At 51.3% G+C, this 19,783-nt stretch overlaps 1 protein-coding gene across 1 annotated transcript in view; it reads left to right on the top strand.

The window, feature by feature from the left end:
- The window catches only part of OBSCN (obscurin, cytoskeletal calmodulin and titin-interacting RhoGEF), a 655,700-nt gene that overhangs the window by 609,469 nt on the left and 26,448 nt on the right, over positions 1-19,783 (top strand). Inside the window, exons 104-110 of the mRNA XM_069730488.1 lie at positions 686-817; positions 1,198-1,305; positions 1,440-1,607; positions 1,857-1,979; positions 5,796-5,963; positions 7,164-7,248; positions 13,272-13,511. Coding sequence (XP_069586589.1) covers positions 686-817; positions 1,198-1,305; positions 1,440-1,607; positions 1,857-1,979; positions 5,796-5,963; positions 7,164-7,248; positions 13,272-13,511 — 1,024 coding nt within the window. The remainder of the gene's footprint in view (positions 1-685; positions 818-1,197; positions 1,306-1,439; positions 1,608-1,856; positions 1,980-5,795; positions 5,964-7,163; positions 7,249-13,271; positions 13,512-19,783) is intronic.

Consider the following 19,783-nt stretch of genomic DNA (forward strand, 5'->3'; position numbering starts at 1 on the left):
AAAGATGACTCCGCCTGTGTGACTAAACCTGACCCCAACTGTGTGACCAGACATGACTCCACCGGTGTGACCCCATCTGCATGACATGAAAAGATGACTCCGCCTGTGTGACTAAACCTAACCCCAACTGCGTGACCACACATGACTTCACCGATGTGACCCCACCTGCATGACATGAAAAGATGACTTCGCCTGTGTGACTAAATCTGACCACGGCTATGTGACTGGGCATGACCCCGACTGTGTGACCGGACATGTACCCACCGGTGACCCCACCTGCATGACATGAAAAGATGACTCCGCCTCTGTGACTAAACCTGACCGCAGCTATATAATAACCAGATGTGACCGCACCTGCATAACTGGATGTAACCCCGCCTGCGTGACCGAACATGACTCCGTCTGTGGGACCCTGTCTATGTGACTGGACATGACCCCACTTGTCTGACCGGACATGACCCCACCTGCGTGATTGGATGTGACCCCACCTACATGGCTGGGTGTGACCTCACCTGCATAATGGGACGTGACCCTGCCTGCAGGACCCCACTGACCTGACCAGACGTGACCCTGTTTGTGTGACTGGACTTGGCCCCACCTGTATGACCAGACATGACCCCGCCTGTGTGATCCCACCGATATGACCGGATGTGGCCCCACCTGTGTGACTGGTATATATGATCAGTTTCTGCAGGTCCGTCAGAGGAGATGAAGTTTCCAGTTGCAGATCATGGAGCAGTCAGTAAAATCTCTGCATCTATGAAGAAGAAAGGACTCCCGACCTTCAGATTGCTGAACCTGAGCGGCAAAGAAAAAGGTCAGCGCCCCTGAGAGACCCCCCAAAATGTGGGACTGTAGTGTGGACTGAGGGTTAAAAGCCAGAACTCACATCTCACTGCAGTCCTTGCTGCTCCACTGTCTGCACAGTGACAACTAGCAAGGTACTGACTGCAGCTCTGGAGGTGACTGGAGGATGAGACATGATGTAACAGAATAGTGACTGCAGCTCTGGAGGTGACTGGAGGATAAGACATGATGTAACAGAATAGTGACTGCAGCTCTGGAGGTGACTGGAGGATAAGACATGATGTAACACCAGAATAGTGGCCGCAGCTCTGGATGTGATTGGAGAATGTTGGGAGACTACTGTTCCCTCTCAGACATTTTCTTGTCTTTTCTGGACCCGTTCTTTTCCAGCTCCAGCGTTTGTGGAGGAGCTGACGGACCAGACGGTTGTGGTCGGTCACCTGGTGACGTTATCCTGCAGGACGGTGCACGCGGTGACAGACGTCCAGTGGTACAAAGGTAAGGCCGGCGTTATTGGAGGGACATTTACCCACCGTCCAGTGTGTAGCAGTTAGAATACTGAACGCTCCAGAGCAGAAATCGTAATGGTCACCCTTCTATAATGCGTCCTGTGCCCTCTCCTTTGGCTCCAGATGGCGTTCCCCTCCAGAGCAGCGAGCGCGTCCTCATCTCCTCCACACTGAAGAACTACCACCTGCTCACCATCCTGGTGGTGACTGCGCAGGACCTGGGCATCTATGCCTGCGTGGCCACCAACGTGCTGGGCAGCGTCTCCACCTGCTGCATCATAAAGAAAGCCGGTAAGTGATCCGCAGTGTGATCCCCAGAGATCAGCCCGGCATGGAGAGATGGGGGAGGATGGGGACAGCTGGGGACCTCTGGTGCCCTCCACCATCTGCAGGGCCGCAGCTCCACTATGGCTGTCAGTCTCTGGTCGTCCTCTCCCGTCCAGCCATCACATTTGTATTTCTGGATATGGCAGCCATGACAGTCCCAAGGGCCATCCCACCCCCCAGATAATGACGGTGTGTGTCTCTGTGTACCCCCAGAGATCCCTTGCTGCCCCCGAAGCCCAGAGGTAGCCCAGACCTACCGGGACGGAGCACTGATCGTATGGAGACCCGTGGAGTCCGGCACTCCGGTGACCTACTTCTTACAGTACAGAAAGGAGGGTGAGCAACGTCCTGCTAAATATCAGCTGCTGTAGAACCTCATTTTTTGACACTTCATTGGAGGATACAGGGAACCATGGAAGTCCGATGCCACCCAGAGGTTGACACTAATGGTCGGCTGCTCCCAACAGGCGACACCTGCCTGCGAGCTCCCAGCTATTTAGTTTACATTAGTGTCACGCAGGAGGCAGACACAGGTCAGCCGTGGCACCTCTCATAGGGTCTCCTATTCCCCCCGACCTCTAGGCCATTCCTGATTAGGTTGGTCAAACTAGGATCAGGGCTCAAAGTTCTTGGACATGACATTTTTACCATTGCACTCGGAAGGCCTCTTCTCCTTCATTGTACAATGAATGGCCATGTGCCTGCTCAGTCTCTGCCTTGTACCTAAGTTACAAAACTTCATGTCAGAACTTTCACCAGGGAAGGGGGAAATCGGCGCCACGGTATTGGCCTCCTTAGATTCATGGGACCTCAGTCAGGTCCTGAACACTTATCAGCCCCCTCCTACCGAGATGATCAGAGACATCTCTCCCCTCCAGCTTTCAGGCAAGGCTCGCGCAGGTGGCTCTCGCCTGTCCCTCTCCTTCCCCAGGACAGAGTGGTCCTGTATCCAGCTCCCACCTTTCTTCCTAGTGTTCTCCACATTATTGAGGAGATTGCTTCTTAGGAGCTCCGCAGGGCCGCTCCACCCGTCACAGCTGCTTTCAGATGTTCATATGCCTTGTTGGTCCTTGCAGAGGTCTGGCTGCATCCAGGTCTGCCACTGCGGAAGATCAGACAAAGCCAAGGTGCCGCCAGCTGAGCACGGCTCCTACATCCAAGCAGTAAAATCTTCCTGGGTCTTGCGCCTTCAGGCATCTGGTCTTTTTCTGGGTCGTGCGCCTCCAGGCTTCTGATCTTTTCCTGGGTCGTGCACCTCCAGGCTTCTGATCTTTTCCTCGGTTGTGTGCCTACATGCTTCTGATTTTTTCCTGGGTTGTGTGCCTACATGCTTCTGATTTTTTCCTGGGTTGTGTGCCTACAAGCTTCTGATCTTTTCCTGGGTTGTGCACCTCCAGGCGTCTGATGTTTTCCTGGGTTGTGCGCATCCAGGGGTCTGGTCTTTTCCTGGGTCATGCCCTTACAGGCTTCTGATCTTTTCCTGGGTTGTGCACCTCCAGGCGTCTGATCTTTTTCTGGGTTGTGCACCTCCAGGTGTCTGATCTTTTCCTGGGTTGTGTACCTCCAGGCGTCTGATCTTTTCCTGGGTTGTGTGCCTACATGTTTCTGATTTTTTTCCTGGGTTGTGTGCCTACAAGCTTCTGATCTTTTCCTGGGTTGTGCACCTTCAGACGTCTGATGTTTTCCTTTGTTGTGCACCTCCAGGCGTCTCATCATTTCCTGGGTTGTGTGCATAGATGCTTCTGCTTTTTTCCTGGGTCATGCGCTTTCAAGCTTCTGATCTTTTCCTGGGTTGTGCACCTCCAGGTGTCTGATCTTTTCCTAGGTTGTGCACCTCCAGGCGTCTGATCTTTTTCTGGGTTGTGCACCTCCAGGTGTCTGATCTTTTCCTGGGTTGTGCACCTCCAGGTGTCTGATCTTTTCCTGGGTTGTGCACCTCCAGGCGCTGGATCTTTTTCTGGGTTGTGCACCTCCAGCCATCTGATCTTTTCCTGGGTCATGCACCTACAGGCTTCTGATCTTTTCCTGGGTTGTGCACCTCCAGGTGTCTGATCTTTTCCTGGGTTGTGCACCTCCAGGCGCTTGATCTTTTTCTGGGTTGTGCACCTCCAGGCGTCTGATCTTTTTCTGGGTTGTGCACCTCCAGGCATCTGATCTTTTCCTGAGTTGTGCGCCTCCAGGCTTCTGATCTTTTTCTGAGTTGTGCGCCTCAAGGCGTCTGATCTTTTACTGGGTTGTGTGCCTCCAGGGGTCTGGTCTTTTCCTGGGTCATGCCCTTACAGGCTTCTGATCTTTTCCTGGGTTGTGCACCTCCAGGCGTCTGATCTTTTTCTGGGTTGTGCACCTCCAGGTGTCTGATCTTTTCCTGGGTTGTATACCTCCAGGCGTCTGATCTTTTTCTGGGTTGTGCGCCTCCAGGGGTCTGGTCTTTTCCTTAGTTGCGCATCTCCAGGTGTCTGATCTTTTCCTGGGTTGTGCACCTCCAGGCTTCTGATCTTTTCCTGAGTTGCGCATCTCCAGGCGTCTGATCTTTTTCTGGGTTGTGCACCTCCAGGCGTCTGATCTTTTTCTGGGTTGTGCACCTCCAGGCGTCTGATCTTTTTCTGGGTTGTGCACCTCCAGGGCTCTGGTCTTTTCCTGGGTCTTGCCCTTACAGGCTTCTGGTCTTTTCCTGAGTTGTGCATCTCCAGGTGTCTGATCTTTTCCTGGGTTGTGCACCTCCAGGCTTCTGATCTTTTTCTGGTTTGTGCGCCTCCAGGGGTCTGGTCTTTTCCTGAGTTGCGCATCTCCAGGTGTCTGATCTTTTCCTGGGTTGTGCGCCTCCAGGGGTCTGGTCTTTTCCTGAGTTGCGCATCTCCAGGTGTCTGATCTTTTTCTGGGTTGTGCGCCTCCAGGGGTCTGGTCTTTTCCTGAGTTGTGCATCTCCAGGTGTCTGATCTTTTCCTGGGTTGTGCACCTCCAGGCTTCTGATCTTTTCCTGAGTTGCGCATCTCCAGGCGTCTGTTTTTTTTCTGGGTTGTGCACCTCCAGGCGTCTGATCTTTTTCTGGGTTGTGCGCCTCCAGGCGTCTGGTCTTTCCTGGGTCATGCCCTTACAGGCTTCTGATCTTTTCCTGGGTTGTGCACCTCCAGGCGTCTGATCTTTTCCTGGGTTGTGCACCTCCAGGCGTCTGATCTTTTTCTGGGTTGGGCACCTCCAGGTGTCTGATCTTTTCCTGGGTTGTGCACCTCCAGGCGTCTGATCTTTTTCTGGGTTGTGCGCCTCCAGGGGTCTGGTCTTTTCCTGAGTTGCGCATCTCCAGGTGTCTGATCTTTTCCTGGGTTGTGCACCTCCAGGCTTCTGATCTTTTCCCGAGTTGCGCATCTCCAGGCGTCTGATCTTTTTCTGGGTTGTGCGCCTCCAGGGGTCTGGTCTTTTCCTGGGTCATGTCCTTACATTCTTCTGATCTTTTCCTGGGTCATGCTTCTCCAGGCTTCCGGTCTTGTCTTTACCTTACCTTAGTGTTTGTGGATTCAGTTCTTGGCAGAACGGTATTGTAAGTGTCAGTCACTTGGGAGGTCACCACATGGATGTCTATTCCTCCTGCAATATTATTAGCTTTCCCTCCCCAGGGATTGAAGGTCTCAAGGTTTCCTCTTGTCCGTCAATGGAGCGTCTGAGAAAAAAGGATTTTTCAGTACTTTCTGTAAATTCTTTCTCTTACCCTTCATTGGGGGACACAGCCCCTTCTTTGTTTGGGGGTCTTGGATTTGCTCTTCCTATTGTTTTTTATGCACTCACTTTATAGTTGGGTGTCGTGTGCCCGGTGTTGGCTGCCAGGTGTCATATGCCCGGTGTTGGCTGCCAGGTGTCATGTGCCCAGTGTCCTCTGCCCGGTGTTGTGTGCCAGGTGTCATGTGCCCGGTTTCATCTGCCCGGTATCGGCTGCTGGGAAGGACGCAGCTTTTTCCATAAGATGCATCCTTAGTGTCAGCCTCCCAGTGGCAGCATATTAAGCATTGGTTCCTGTGTCTTCCAATGATGGTTACGAGAAAGAAATTTGACAGTAAGTTCCTAAAATCCTCTTGTTACACACCTGAGCTACTGCAGAACCTCACAATACACCTCCGTGGCTGCAGCACTTTGTGATCCTGCATGTTTCTCTTCTGACAGGCGAGGAGTGGCGGGCGCTGACTCTGGACATCTCTGATTGCTGTTACTCTGCCCACAGTCTGTGTGAGGGTCACGTCTACTCCTTCCGCCTCGCCTGCATCAGTAAGGCAGGGATGGGGCCATATAGTGAGCCGTCTGCCGGTGTGAGGATCGGGAGACCAAGCCCAGGTCAGTCCATAGATATACTGCAGCTCCTGCACTCACCATTGTGAAGCCATCAGCCAGAAAGAAGAGATCAGGGCGGTCATGACCAACTCTGACAATACACTGTAACAAATAGTCAGCTGACCGGCCGTGCTGGTGTAATATCAGAGCTGTGCTATAAGCACAAAGGAAAGTGATCCCCCTCCTCTTCCTATCACAGACCCAATCTGCAGCGTCATCCCCCTCCTCTCCCTATCACAGACCCAATCTGCAGCGTCATCCCCCTCCTCCTCCTATCACAGGCCCTGCTGCAGCATCATCCCCCTCCTCTCCCCATCATAGACCCTGCTGCAGCATCATCCCCCTCTGCCTCCTATCTCAGATCCCGCTGCTGCATCATCTCCCTCCTTTCCCTATCACAGACCCTACTGCAGTATCATCCCCATCCTCTCCCTATCACAGACCCTACTGCAGCGTCATCCCCTCCTCTCCCTATCACAGACCCTACTGAAGCATCATCCCCCTCCTCTTCCTATTACAGACCCTTCTGCAGTGTCATCCCCCTCCTCTTCCTATCACAGACCCTGCTGCAGCGTCATCCCCTCCTCTTCCTATCAGACCCTTCTGCAGTATCATCCCCCTCCTCTTCCTATCACAGACCCTACTGCAGCATCATCCCCCTCCTTTCCCTATCACAGACCCTGCTGCAGCGTCATCCCCTCCTCTTCCTATCAGACCCTTCTGCAGTATCATCCCCCTCCTTTCCCTATCACAGACCCTGCTGCAGCGTCATCCCCCTCCTTTCCCTATCACAGACCCTGCTGCAGCGTCATCCCCCTCCTTTCCCTATCCCAGACCCTGTTGCAGCGTCATCCCTCTCCTTTTCCTATCACAGACCGTGCTGCAGACCTTCAAGATGTTTTTCACATATCTTGTCACATTCCCACTCTGGCCTCAAGTGAATTATAACTTAGATTAATATATTCTATTCACTAATCAGCCTGAAATAACTTAGGAAAGCTTTTTGCATAATATTGGGGAGACTGTGTGAGTGCTGTAAGTTTAATCAGGGCTATGGAGTCGGTTAGCCAAACCTCCGACTCCGACATTTCCAGGACACCGACTCTGACTCCACGTCAATGGGCTCCGATTCTGACTCCACGACTCCGACTCCACAGCCCTGCCTTTAATTGTAATGACTCCTATCATCCTCACTTTGTCTAGCGATTGTACAATCATCCGGAGCTTCGGAGGGTCACGATTCGTCAGAGGGAGGATTCCGCTCAGATTTACAGCTGGACGGAAGGAGGTGAGATCTAATGATGTCGGAGTGTTCGAATCGGGAGTATTTCCACTGTCCAGATACAGTTTCCGCAGTCAGGTATATCTGTGCTCAGGGTCAGTTATATAGACGGTTAAGGTCAGTTATATCCACGGTCAGGGTCGGCTACTTACGTGGTCTGAGTCGGCTATTTCCGCAATCAAGGTTGGTTATTTCCGCGCTCAGGGTCAGGTATTTTCACGGTCAGCGTCGGATATTTCCACGGTCAGCATCGGCTATTTCCACGATCAGGGACGGCTACTTCCGTGGTCTGGATCAGCTTTCTCCAGTCAGGGTCGGGTATTTTCCCGGTCTGGGTCGGCTATTTCCATGATCAAGGTCAGCTATTTCCACGGTTTGGGTCGGGTATTTCTGCAATCAAGGTCGGCTATTTCCACGATCAAGGTCGGCTATTTCCACGGTCTGGGTTGGCTATCTCCGCGATCAAGGTCAGGTATTTCGGCACTCAGGGTCGGGTGTTTCCACGCACAGGGTCGGGTATCTCCCCGGTCTAGGTTGGCTATTTCCGCGCTCAGGGTCGGCTATTTCCATGCTTGGGGTCTGGTATTTCCGTGCTTGGGGTTGGGTATTTCCATGCTCAGGTATTTCCGAGCTCGGGGTCAGGTATTTCCGTGCTCGGGGTCGGATATTTCCGTGCTTAGGATCGGGTATTTCTATGCACGGCTATTTCCGTGCTCGGGGTCGGGTATTTCTGTGCTCGGGGTTGGGTATTTCCCTGCTCAGAGTCAGCTATTTCCATGCTTGCGGTCTTGTATTTCCTTGCTCAGGGTCGGGTATTTCCGTACTCGGGTATTTCCCTGCTCAGAGTCAGCTATTTCCATGCTTGCGGTCTTGTATTTCCTTGCTCAGGGTCGGGTATTTCCGTACTCGGGTATTTCCCTGCTCAGGGTCAGGTATTTCCGTGCTCGGAGTCAGGTATTTCCGTGCTTGGGGTAGGGTATTTCCGCACTTGGGATCGGGTATTTCCACGTTCGGCTATTTGCTCGGTCTGGGTCGGGTATTTCCGCTGTCAGGGTCATCTATTTTCTCGGTCTGGTACGGGTATTTTCGCTCTCAGGGTCGGGTATATCCGTGCTTAGGATTGGGTATTTCTATGCTCGGCTATTTCCATGCTCGGGTCTGGTATTTCCATGTTCGGGGTCTGGTATTTCCGTGCTTGGGGTCGGGTATTTCCATGCTGGGGTATTTCCGTGCTCGGATATTTCCGTGCTTAGGATCGGGTATTTCTATGCCACTATTTCTGTGCTCAGGGTCTGGTATTTCTGTGCTCGGGGTTAGGTATTTCTGTGCTCAGGTTTGGGTATTTCCCTGCTCAGGGTCAGGTATTTCCGTGCTTGGGGTTGGGTATTTCCGTGCTCGAGGTCAGGTATTTCCGTGCTTGGGTATTTCTGTGCTTAGGATCGGGTATTTCTATGCTCGGCTATTTCCGTGCTCGGGGTCTGGTATTTCCGTGCTCGGGTATTTCCATGCTCGGGGTTGGGTATTTCCGTGCTTAGGATCGGGTATTTCTATGCTCGGCTATTTTCCATGCTCGGGGTCTGGTATTTTCATGCTTGCGGTCGGGTATTTCTGTGCTCGGGTATTTCCGTGCTCGGGGTCGGGTATTTCCACACTTGGGATTGGGTATTTCCATGCTCGGCTAATTCCGTGCTCGGGGTCGGGTATTTCCGTGCTCGGGGTCAGGTATTTCTGTGCTCGGGTCGGGTATTTCCGTGCTTGGGTCGGGTATTTCCGCACTTGGAATCGGGTATTTCCATGCTCGGCTATTTCCTCGGTCTGGGTCGGGTATTTCCACTGTCAGGGTCATCTATTTCCTCGGTCTGGGTCAGGTATTTCCATGCTCAGGGTCGGGTATTTCCGCTGTCAGGGTCGGCTATTTCCTTGGTATGGGTTGGGTTTTTCCGCTCTCATTGTTGGGTATTTCCGCAGTCTGGGTCAGGTATTTCCACGCTCGGCTATTCCTTCGGTCTGGGTCGGGTATTTCCTTGGTCTGGGTGGGGTATTTCTGCTGTCTGGGACGGCTATTTCCTCAGTTTGGGTTGGGTTTTTCCGCGCTCAGTGTTGGGTATTTCCGCTGTCTGGGTCGGGTATTTCCACACTCAGCTATTTCCTTGGTCTGGGTTGGGTTTTTCCGTGCTCAGTGTTGGGTATTTCCGCTGCCTGGGTCGTGTATTTCCACGCTCAGCTATTTCCTCGGTCTGGGTTGGGTATTTCCGCTGTCTGGGTCGGCTATTTCCGCTGTCTGGGTTGGGTTTTCCGCTCTCAGTGTTGAATATTTCCGCTGTCTTGGTTGGGTATTTCCGTGCTCGGGGTCGGGTATTTCCGTGCTTAGGATCGGGTATTTCTATGCTCGGCTATTTTCCATGCTCGGGGTCTGGTATTTCTATGCTCGGGGTCTGGTATTTTCATGCTTGCGGTCGGGTATTTCTGTGCTCGGGTATTTCCGTGCTCGGGGTCGGGTATTTCCGTGCTTGGGGTCGGGTATTTCCACACTTGGGATTGGGTATTTCCATGCTCGGCTAATTCCGTGCTCGGGGTCGGGTATTTCCGTGCTCGGGTCGGGTATTTCCGTGCTTGGGGTCGTGTATTTCCGCACTTGGAATCGGGTATTTCCATGCTCGGCTATTTCCTCGGTCTGGGTCGGGTATTTCCACTGTCAGGGTCATCTATTTCCTCGGTCTGGGTCAGGTATTTCCATGCTCAGGGTCGGGTATTTCCGCTGTCAGGGTCGGCTATTTCCTTGGTATGGGTTGGGTTTTTCCGCTCTCATTGTTGGGTATTTCCGCAGTCTGGGTCAGTTATTTCCACGCTCGGCTATTCCTTCGGTCTGGGTCGGGTATTTCCTTGGTCTGGGTGGGGTATTTCTGCTGTCTGGGACGGCTATTTCCTCAGTTTGGGTTGGGTTTTTCCGCGCTCAGTGTTGGGTATTTCCGCTGTCTGGGTCGGGTATTTCCACGCTCGGCTATCTCCTTGGTCTGGGTTGGGTATTTCCGCTGCCTGGGTCATGTATTTCCACGCTCAGCCATTTCCTCGGTCTGGGTCGGCTATTTCCGCTGTCTGGGTTGGGTTTTCCGCTCTCAGTGTTGAATATTTCCGCTGTCTTGGTTGGGTATTTCCACGCTCGGGGTCGGGTATTTCCGTGCTTAGGATCGGGTATTTCTATGCTCGGCTATTTTCCATGCTCGGGGTCTGGTATTTCTATGCTCGGGGTCTGGTATTTTCATGCTTGCGGTCGGGTATTTCTGTGCTCGGGTATTTCCGTGCTCGGGGTCGGGTATTTCCGTGCTTGGGGTCGGGTATTTCCACACTTGGGATTGGGTATTTCCATGCTCGGCTAATTCCGTGCTCGGGTATTTCCGTGCTCGGGTCGGGTATTTCCGTGCTCGGGGTCAGGTATTTCTGTGCTCGGGTCGGGTATTTCCGTGCTTGGGGTCGGGTATTTCCGCACTTGGAATCGGGTATTTCCATGCTCGGCTATTTCCTCGGTCTGGGTCGGGTATTTCCACTGTCAGGGTCATCTATTTCCTCGGTCTGGGTCAGGTATTTCCATGCTCAGGGTCGGGTATTTCCGCTGTCAGGGTCGGCTATTTCCTTGGTATGGGTTGGGTTTTTCCGCTCTCATTGTTGGGTATTTCCGCAGTCTGGGTCAGGTATTTCCACGCTCGGCTATTCCTTCGGTCTGGGTCGGGTATTTCCTTGGTCTGGGTGGGGTATTTCTGCTGTCTGGGACGGCTATTTCCTCAGTTTGGGTTGGGTTTTTCCGCGCTCAGTGTTGGGTATTTCCGCTGTCTGGGTCGGGTATTTCCACGCTCGGCTATTTCCTTGGTCTGGGTTGGGTTTTTCCGCGCTCAGTGTTGGGTATTTCCGCTGTCTGGGTCGGGTATTTCCACGCTCGGCTATTTCCTTGGTCTGGGTTGGGTTTTTCCGCGCTCAGTGTTGGGTATTTCCGCTGCCTGGGTCATGTATTTCCACGCTCAGCTATTTCCTCGGTCTGGGTTGGGTATTTCCGCTGTCTGGGTCGGCTATTTCCGCTGTCTGGGTTGGGTTTTCCGCTCTCAGTGTTGAATATTTCCGCTGTCTTGGTTGGGTATTTCCACGCTCGGCTATTTCCTCGTTCTGGGTTGGGTATTTCCGCTGTCTGGGTTGGGTTTTTCCACTCTCAGTGTTGAGTATTTCCGCTGTCTCGGTCGGGTATTTCCACACTCTGCTATTTCCGCGCTCAGGTTCGGGTATTTCCGCTATCTGGGTCGGCTATTTCCTCGGTCTTGGTCGGGTTTTTCCGCACTCAGGGTCGGGTATTTCCGCTATCTGGGTCGGCTATTTCCTCGGTCTGGGTCAGGTTTTTCCACGCTCAGTGTCGGGTATTTCCGCTGTCTGGGTCGGCTATTTCCTTGGTCTGGGTCGGGTTTTTCCACGCTCAGTGTCGGGTATTTCCGCTGTCTGGGTCAGGTATTTCCTCGGTCTGGGTCGGGTTCTTCCACGCTCAGTGTCGGGTATTTCCGCTGTCTGCGTCAGGTATTTCCACGCTCGGCTATTTCCGCGCTCAGGGTCGGGTATTTCCGCTGTCAGGGTCGGCTATTTCTTCGGTCTGGGTCGGGTTTTTCCGCGCTCAGTGTCAGGTATTTCTACTGTCTGGGTCGGCTATTTCCTTGGTCTGGGTTGGGTTTTTCCGCGCTCAGTGTTGGGTATTTCCGCTGTTAGGGTCGGCTATTTCCTTGGTCTGGGTCGGGTTTTTCCACGCTCAGTGTTGGGTATTTCCGCTGTCAGGGTCAGCTATTTCCTTGGTCTGGGTCGGGTTTTTCCACGCTTAGTGTTGGGTATTACCGCTGTCAGGGTCAGCTATTTCCTTGGTCTGGGTTGGATTTTTCCGCGCGCAGTGTCGGGTATTTCCGCTGTTAGGGTCGGCTATTTCCTTGGTCTGGGTCGGGTTTTTCCACGCTCAGTGTTGGGTATTTCCGCTGACAGGGTCGGCTATTTCTTCGGTCTGGGTCGGGTTTTTCCGCGCTCAGTGTCAGGTATTTCCACTGTCTGGGTCGGCTATTTCCTTGGTCTGGGTTGGGTTTTTCCGCGCTCAGTGTTGGGTATTTCCGCTGTTAGGGTCGGCTATTTAATTGGTCTGGGTCGGGTTTTTCCACGCTCAGTGTTGGGTATTTCCGCTGTCAGGGTCAGCTATTTCCTTGGTCTGGGTCGGGTTTTTCCACGCTCAGTGTTGGGTATTACCGCTGTCAGGGTCAGCTATTTCCTTGGTCTGGGTTGGATTTTTCCGCGCGCAGTGTTGGGTATTTCCGCTGTTAGGGTCGGCTGTTTCCTTGGTCTGGGTCAGGTTTTCCACGCTCAGTGTTGGGTATTTCCGCTGTCAGGGTCAGCTATTTCCTCGGTCTGGGTCGGGTTTTTCTGCGCTCAGTGTTGAGTATTTCCGCTGTCAGGGTCAGCTATTTCCTCGGTCTGGGTCGGGTTTTTCCACGCTCAGTGTTGGGTATTTCCGCTGTCAGGGTCAGCTATTTCCTCGGTCTGGGTTGGGTTTTTCCGCGCTCAGTGTCGGGTATTTCCACTGTCTGGGTCAGCTATTTCCTTGGTCTGGGTTGGGTTTTTCCGCGCTCAGTGTCAGCTATTTCCTTGGTCTGGGTCGGGTTTTTCCGCGCTCAGTGTTGGGTATTTCCGCTGTCAGGGTCAGCTATTTCCTTGGTCTGGGTTGGGTTTTTCCGCGCTCAGTGTTGGGTATTTCCGCTGTCAGGGTCGGCTATTTCCTCGGTCTGGGTCGGGTTTTTCCGCGCTCAGTGTTGGGTATTTCTGCTGTCAGGGTCAGCTATTTCCTCGGTCTCGGTCGGATTTTCCACGCTCAGTGTCGGGTACTTCCGCTGTCTGGGTCGGCTATTTCTCTGGTCAGGGTCTGGTGGTTGCAGATAATCCGCGTTCTGTACTTGATCGGTGTCATATGGAGGATGCTGCTGCCTCCATCGCTCATTCTCGGTTGTGTCTGTGCTCCGCAGGGGTCGGTTCGGTGCTGTCAGGCTGTGCACAGAGAAGTCTACGGGACGACTGTTCGCAGTGAAGATGATCCCGTACACGGAGAAGACCAAGGACATGACGCTGCGCGAGTATCAGATGCTGAAGAGTCTCCATCATAGCAATGTGGTGCAGCTGCATGCAGCGTATCTCAGCCCTCAGGACCTGGCACTCATCCTGGAGTTGTGCGAGGGCCGGCGGCTGCTGCACTGCCTCGCTGCGGGGTAATGGCACCTGCTGCAAAAGAGTAGACAGTAGACTGTCTGATGATCACCAGCACTAACCACTAGGGGGCGGCCAATACCAAATCGCTGAATGAGGACTAGTTCAGAGTGTGGAGTAATTTCTCTGGTCAGGGTCTGGTGGTTGCATCATCCAGCACCGCCACGTATCACAGATATCTCCCATATCACACTCGTCACATATCCCACACAACACAGATATCTCCGGTATCACACTTGTCACACATCACACATATGTCCGATATCACACTCATCACATATCCCACACACCACATATATCTTAGATATCACACCCATTACGTATCCCACACATTTCCAATATCACACACATCACACATATGTCCGATATCACACCGGTCATGTATCACACACATATCCAGTATCACACCCGTCATGTATCACACACATCTCCAGTATCACACCCGTCATGTATCACACACATATCCAGTATCACAGACGTCATGTATCACACACATCTCCAGTATCACACCCATCATGTCCGACATCGTCCATATCTCTGGTATCACACTTCGCACACATCGTCCATATCTCCATTTTCACACCCATCATGTATCACACAGTGTACCCCGCACACATCACATACAAGGTACAGATCTCTGGTATCACACCCATCATGTATCACACAGTGTACTCCGCACACATCACATACAAGGTACAGATCTCTGGTATCACACCCATCATGTATCGCACGGTGTACCCCGCACACATCACATACATGGTACAGATCTCTGGTATCACACCCATCATGTATCACACAGTGTACTCCGCACACATCACATACATGGTACAGATCTCTGGTATCACACCCATCATCTATCGCACGGTGTACTCCGCACACATCACATACATGGTACAGATCTCTGGTATCACACCCATCATCTATCGCACGGTGTACTCCGCGACCGCACACATCACATACATGGTACAGATCTCTGGTATCACACCCATCATGTATCGCACGGTGCACTCCGCACACATCACATACATGGTACAGATCTCTGGTATCACACCCATCATCTATCGCACGGTGTACTCCGCACACATCACATACATGGTACAGATCTCTGGTATCACACCCATCATCTATCGCACGGTGTACTCCGCGACCGCACACATCACATACATGGTACAGATCTCTGGTATCACACCCATCATGTATCGCACGGTGTACCCCGCACACATCACATACATGGTACAGATCTTTGGTATCACACCCATCATGTATCGCACAATGTACTCCGCACACATCACATACATGGTACAGATCTCTGGTATCACACCCATCATGTATCACACGGTGTACTCCGCACACATCACATACATGGTACAGATCTCTGGTATCACACCCATCATGTATCACATGGTGTACTCCGCACACATCACATACATGGTACAGATCTCTGGTATCACACCCATCATGTATCACACGGTGTACTCCGCACACATCACATACATGGTACAGATCTCTGGTATCACACCCATCATCTATCGCACAGTGCACTCCGCACACATCACATACATGGTACAGATCTCTGGTATCACACCCATCATCTATCGCACGGTGTACTCCGCACACATCACATACAAGGTACAGATCTCTGGTATCACGCCCATCATCTATCGCACGGTGCACTCCGCACACATCACATACAAGGTACAGATCTCTGGTATCACACCCATCATGTATCACACGGTGTACTCCGCACACATCACATACATGGTACAGATCTCTGGTATCACACCCATCATCTATCACACAGTGTACTCCGCACACATCACATACATGGTACAGATCTCTGGTATCACACCCATCATCTATCGCACAGTGCACTCCGCACACATCACATACATGGTACAGATCTCTGGTATCACACCCATCATGTATCACACGGTGTACTCCGCACACATCACATACATGGTACAGATCTCTGGTATCACACCCATCATGTATCACACAGTGTACTCCGCACACATCACATACATGGTACAGATCTCTGGTATCACACCCATCATCTATCGCACGGTGTACTCCGCACACATCACATACAAGGTACAGATCTCTGGTATCACGCCCATCATCTATCGCACGGTGCACTCCGCACACATCACATACAAGGTACAGATCTCTGGTATCACACCCATCATGTATCACACGGTGTACTCCGCACACATCACATACAAGGTACAGATCTCTGGTATCACACCCATCATGTATCACACGGTGTACTCCGCACACATCACATACATGGTACAGATCTCTGGTATCACACCCATCATGTATCACACGGTGTACTCCGCACACATCACATACAAGGTACAGATCTCTGGTATCACACCCATCATGTATCACACGGTGTACTCCGCACACATCACATACATGGTACAGATCTCTGGTATCACACCCATCATCTATCGCACTGTGTACCCCGCACACATCACATACATGGTACAGATCTCTGGTATCACACCCATCATCTATCGCACTGTGTACCCCGCACACATCACATACATGGTACAGATCTCTGGTATCACACCCATCATGTATCGCACGGTGTACTCCGCACACATCACATACATGGTACAGATCTCTGGTATCACACCCATCATGTATCGCACGGTGCACTCCGCACACATCACATACATGGTACAGATCTCTGGTATCACACCCATCATCTATCGCACAGTGTACCCCGCACACATCACATACATGGTACAGATCTCTGGTATCACACCCATCATCTATCGCACGGTGTACTCCGCACACATCACATACATGGTACAGATCTCTGGTATCACACCCATCATCTATCGCACGGTGCACTCCGCACACATCACATTCATGGTACAGATCTCTGGTATCACACCCATTATGTATCGCACGGTGTACCCCACACACATCACATACATGGTACAGATCTCTGGTATCACACCCATCATGTATCGCACAATGTACTCCGCACACATCACATACATGGTACAGATCTCTGGTATCACACCCATCATGTATCACACGGTGTACTCCGCACACATCACATACATGGTACAGATCTCTGGTATCACACCCATCATGTATCACACGGTGTACTCCACACACATCACATACATGGTACAGATCTCTGGTATCACACCCATCATGTATCGCACAGTGTACTCCGCACACATCACATACATGGTACAGGTCTCTGGTATCACACCCATCATCTATCGCACGGTGTACTCCGCACACATCACATACATGGTACAGATCTCTGGTATCACACCCATCATGTATCGCACGGTGTACTCCGCACACATCACATACATGATACAGATCTCTGGTATCACACCCGACATCTATCGCAAGGTGTACTCCACACACATCACATACATGGTACAGATCTCTGGTATCACACCTATCATCTATCGCACGGTGTACTCCGCACACATCACATACATGGTACAGATCTCTGGTATCACACCCATCATCTATCGCACGGTGTACTCCGCACACATCACATACATGGCACAGATCTCTGGTATCACACCCATCATGTATCACACGGTGTACTCCACACATCACATACATGGTACAGATCTCTGGTATCACACCCATCATGTATCACACGGTGTACTCCACACATCACATACATGGTACAGATCTCTGGTATCACACCCATCATGTATCACACAGTGTACTCCGCACACATCACATACATGGTACAGATCTCTGGTATCACACCCGACATCTATCGCACGGTGTACTCCGCGACCGCACACATCACATACATGGTACAGATCTCTGGTATCACACCCATCATGTATCGCACAATGTACTCCGCACACATCACATACATGGTACAGATCTCTGGTATCACACCCATCATGTATCACACGGTGTACTCCGCACACATCACATACATGGTACAGATCTCTGGTATCACACCCATCATGTATCACACGGTGTACTCCGCGCACATCACATACATGGTACAGATCTCTGGTATCACACCCATCATGTATCGCACAGTGTACTCCGCACACATCACATACATGGTACAGATCTCTGGTATCACACCCATCATGTATCACACGGTGTACTCCGCACACATCACATACAAGGTACAGATCTCTGGTATCACACCCATCATCTATCGCACGGTGTACCCCGCACACATCACATACATGGTACAGATCTCTGGTATCACACCCATCATGTATCACACGGTGTACTCCGCACACATCACATACATGGTACAGATCTCTGGTATCACACCCATCATCTATCACACGGTGTACTCCGCACACATCACATACATGATACAGATCTCTGGTATCACACCCATCATGTATCACACGGTGTACTCCGCACACATCACATACATGGTACAGATCTCTGGTATCACACCCATCATCTATCGCACTGTGTACCCCGCACACATCACATACATGATACAGATCTCTGGTATCACACCCATCATGTATCACACGGTGTACTCCGCACACATCACATACATGGTACAGATCTCTGGTATCACACCCATCATGTATCGCACAGTGTACCCCGCACACATCACATACATGGTACAGATCTCTGGTATCACACCCATCATGTATCACACGGTGTACTCCGCACACATCACATACATGGTACAGATCTCTGGTATCACTCCCATCATGTATCACACGGTGTACTCCGCGCACATCACATACATGGTACAGATCTCTGGTATCACACCCATCATGTTTCGCACAGTGTACTCCGCACACATCACATACATGGTACAGATCTCTGGTATCACACCCATCATGTATCACACGGTGTACTCCACACACATCACATACATGGTACAGATCTCTGGTATCACACCCATCATGTATCACACGGTGCACTCCGCACACATCACATACATGGTACAGATCTCTGGTATCACACCCATCATGTATCACACGGTGTACTCCGCACACATCACATACATGGTACAGATCTCTGGTATCACACCCATCATGTATCACACGGTGTACTCCACACACATCACATACATGGTACAGATCTCTGGTATCACACCCATCATCTATCGCACGGTGTACTCCGCACACATCACATACATGGTACAGATCTCTGGTATCACACCCATCATCTATCGCACGGTGTACTCCGCACACATCACATACATGATACAGATCTCTGGTATCACACCCATCATCTATCGCACGGTGTACTCCGCACACATCACATACATGATACAGATCTCTGGTATCACACCCATCATGTATCGCACGGTGCACTCCGCACACATCACATACATGGTACAGATCTCTGGTATCACACCCATCATCTATCGCACAGTGCACTCCGCACACATCACATACAAGGTACAGATCTCTGGTATCACACCCATCATCTATCGCACTGTGTACCCCGCACACATCACATACATGGTACAGATCTCTGGTATCACACCCATCATCTATCGCACAGTGTACCCCGCACACATCACATACATGGTACAGATCTCTGGTATCACACCCATCATGTATCACACGGTGTACTCCGCACACATCACATACATGGTACAGATCTCTGGTATCACACCCATCATCTATCGCACAGTGTACCCCGCACACATCACATACATGGTACAGATCTCTGGTATCACACCCATCATCTATCGCACAGTGTACCCCGCACACATCACATATATGGTACAGATCTCTGGTATCACACCCATCATGTATCGCACAGTGTACTCCGCACACATCACATACATGGTACAGATCTCTGGTATCACACCCATCATGTATCACACGGTGTACTCTGCACACATCACATATATGGTACAGATCTCTGGTATCACACCCATCATCTATCACACGGTGTACTCCGCACACATCACATACATGGTACAGATCTCTGGTATCACACCCATCATCTATCACACGGTGTACTCTGCACACATCACATACATGGTACAGATCTCTGGTATCACACCCATCATCTATCACACGGTGTACTCCGCACACATCACATACATGGTACAGATCTCTGGTATCACACCCATCATCTATCGCACGGTGTACTCCGCACACATCACATAAATTGTACAGATCTCTGGTATCACACCCATCATCTATCGCACGGTGTACTCCGCACACATCACATACATGGTACAGATCTCTGGTATCACACCCATCATCTATCACACAGTGTACTCCGCACACATCACATACATGGTACAGATCTCTGGTATCACACC

This window comes from Ranitomeya imitator, chromosome 6 (assembly GCF_032444005.1).
Source record: "Ranitomeya imitator isolate aRanImi1 chromosome 6, aRanImi1.pri, whole genome shotgun sequence".
Lineage (NCBI taxonomy): Eukaryota > Metazoa > Chordata > Amphibia > Anura > Dendrobatidae > Ranitomeya > Ranitomeya imitator.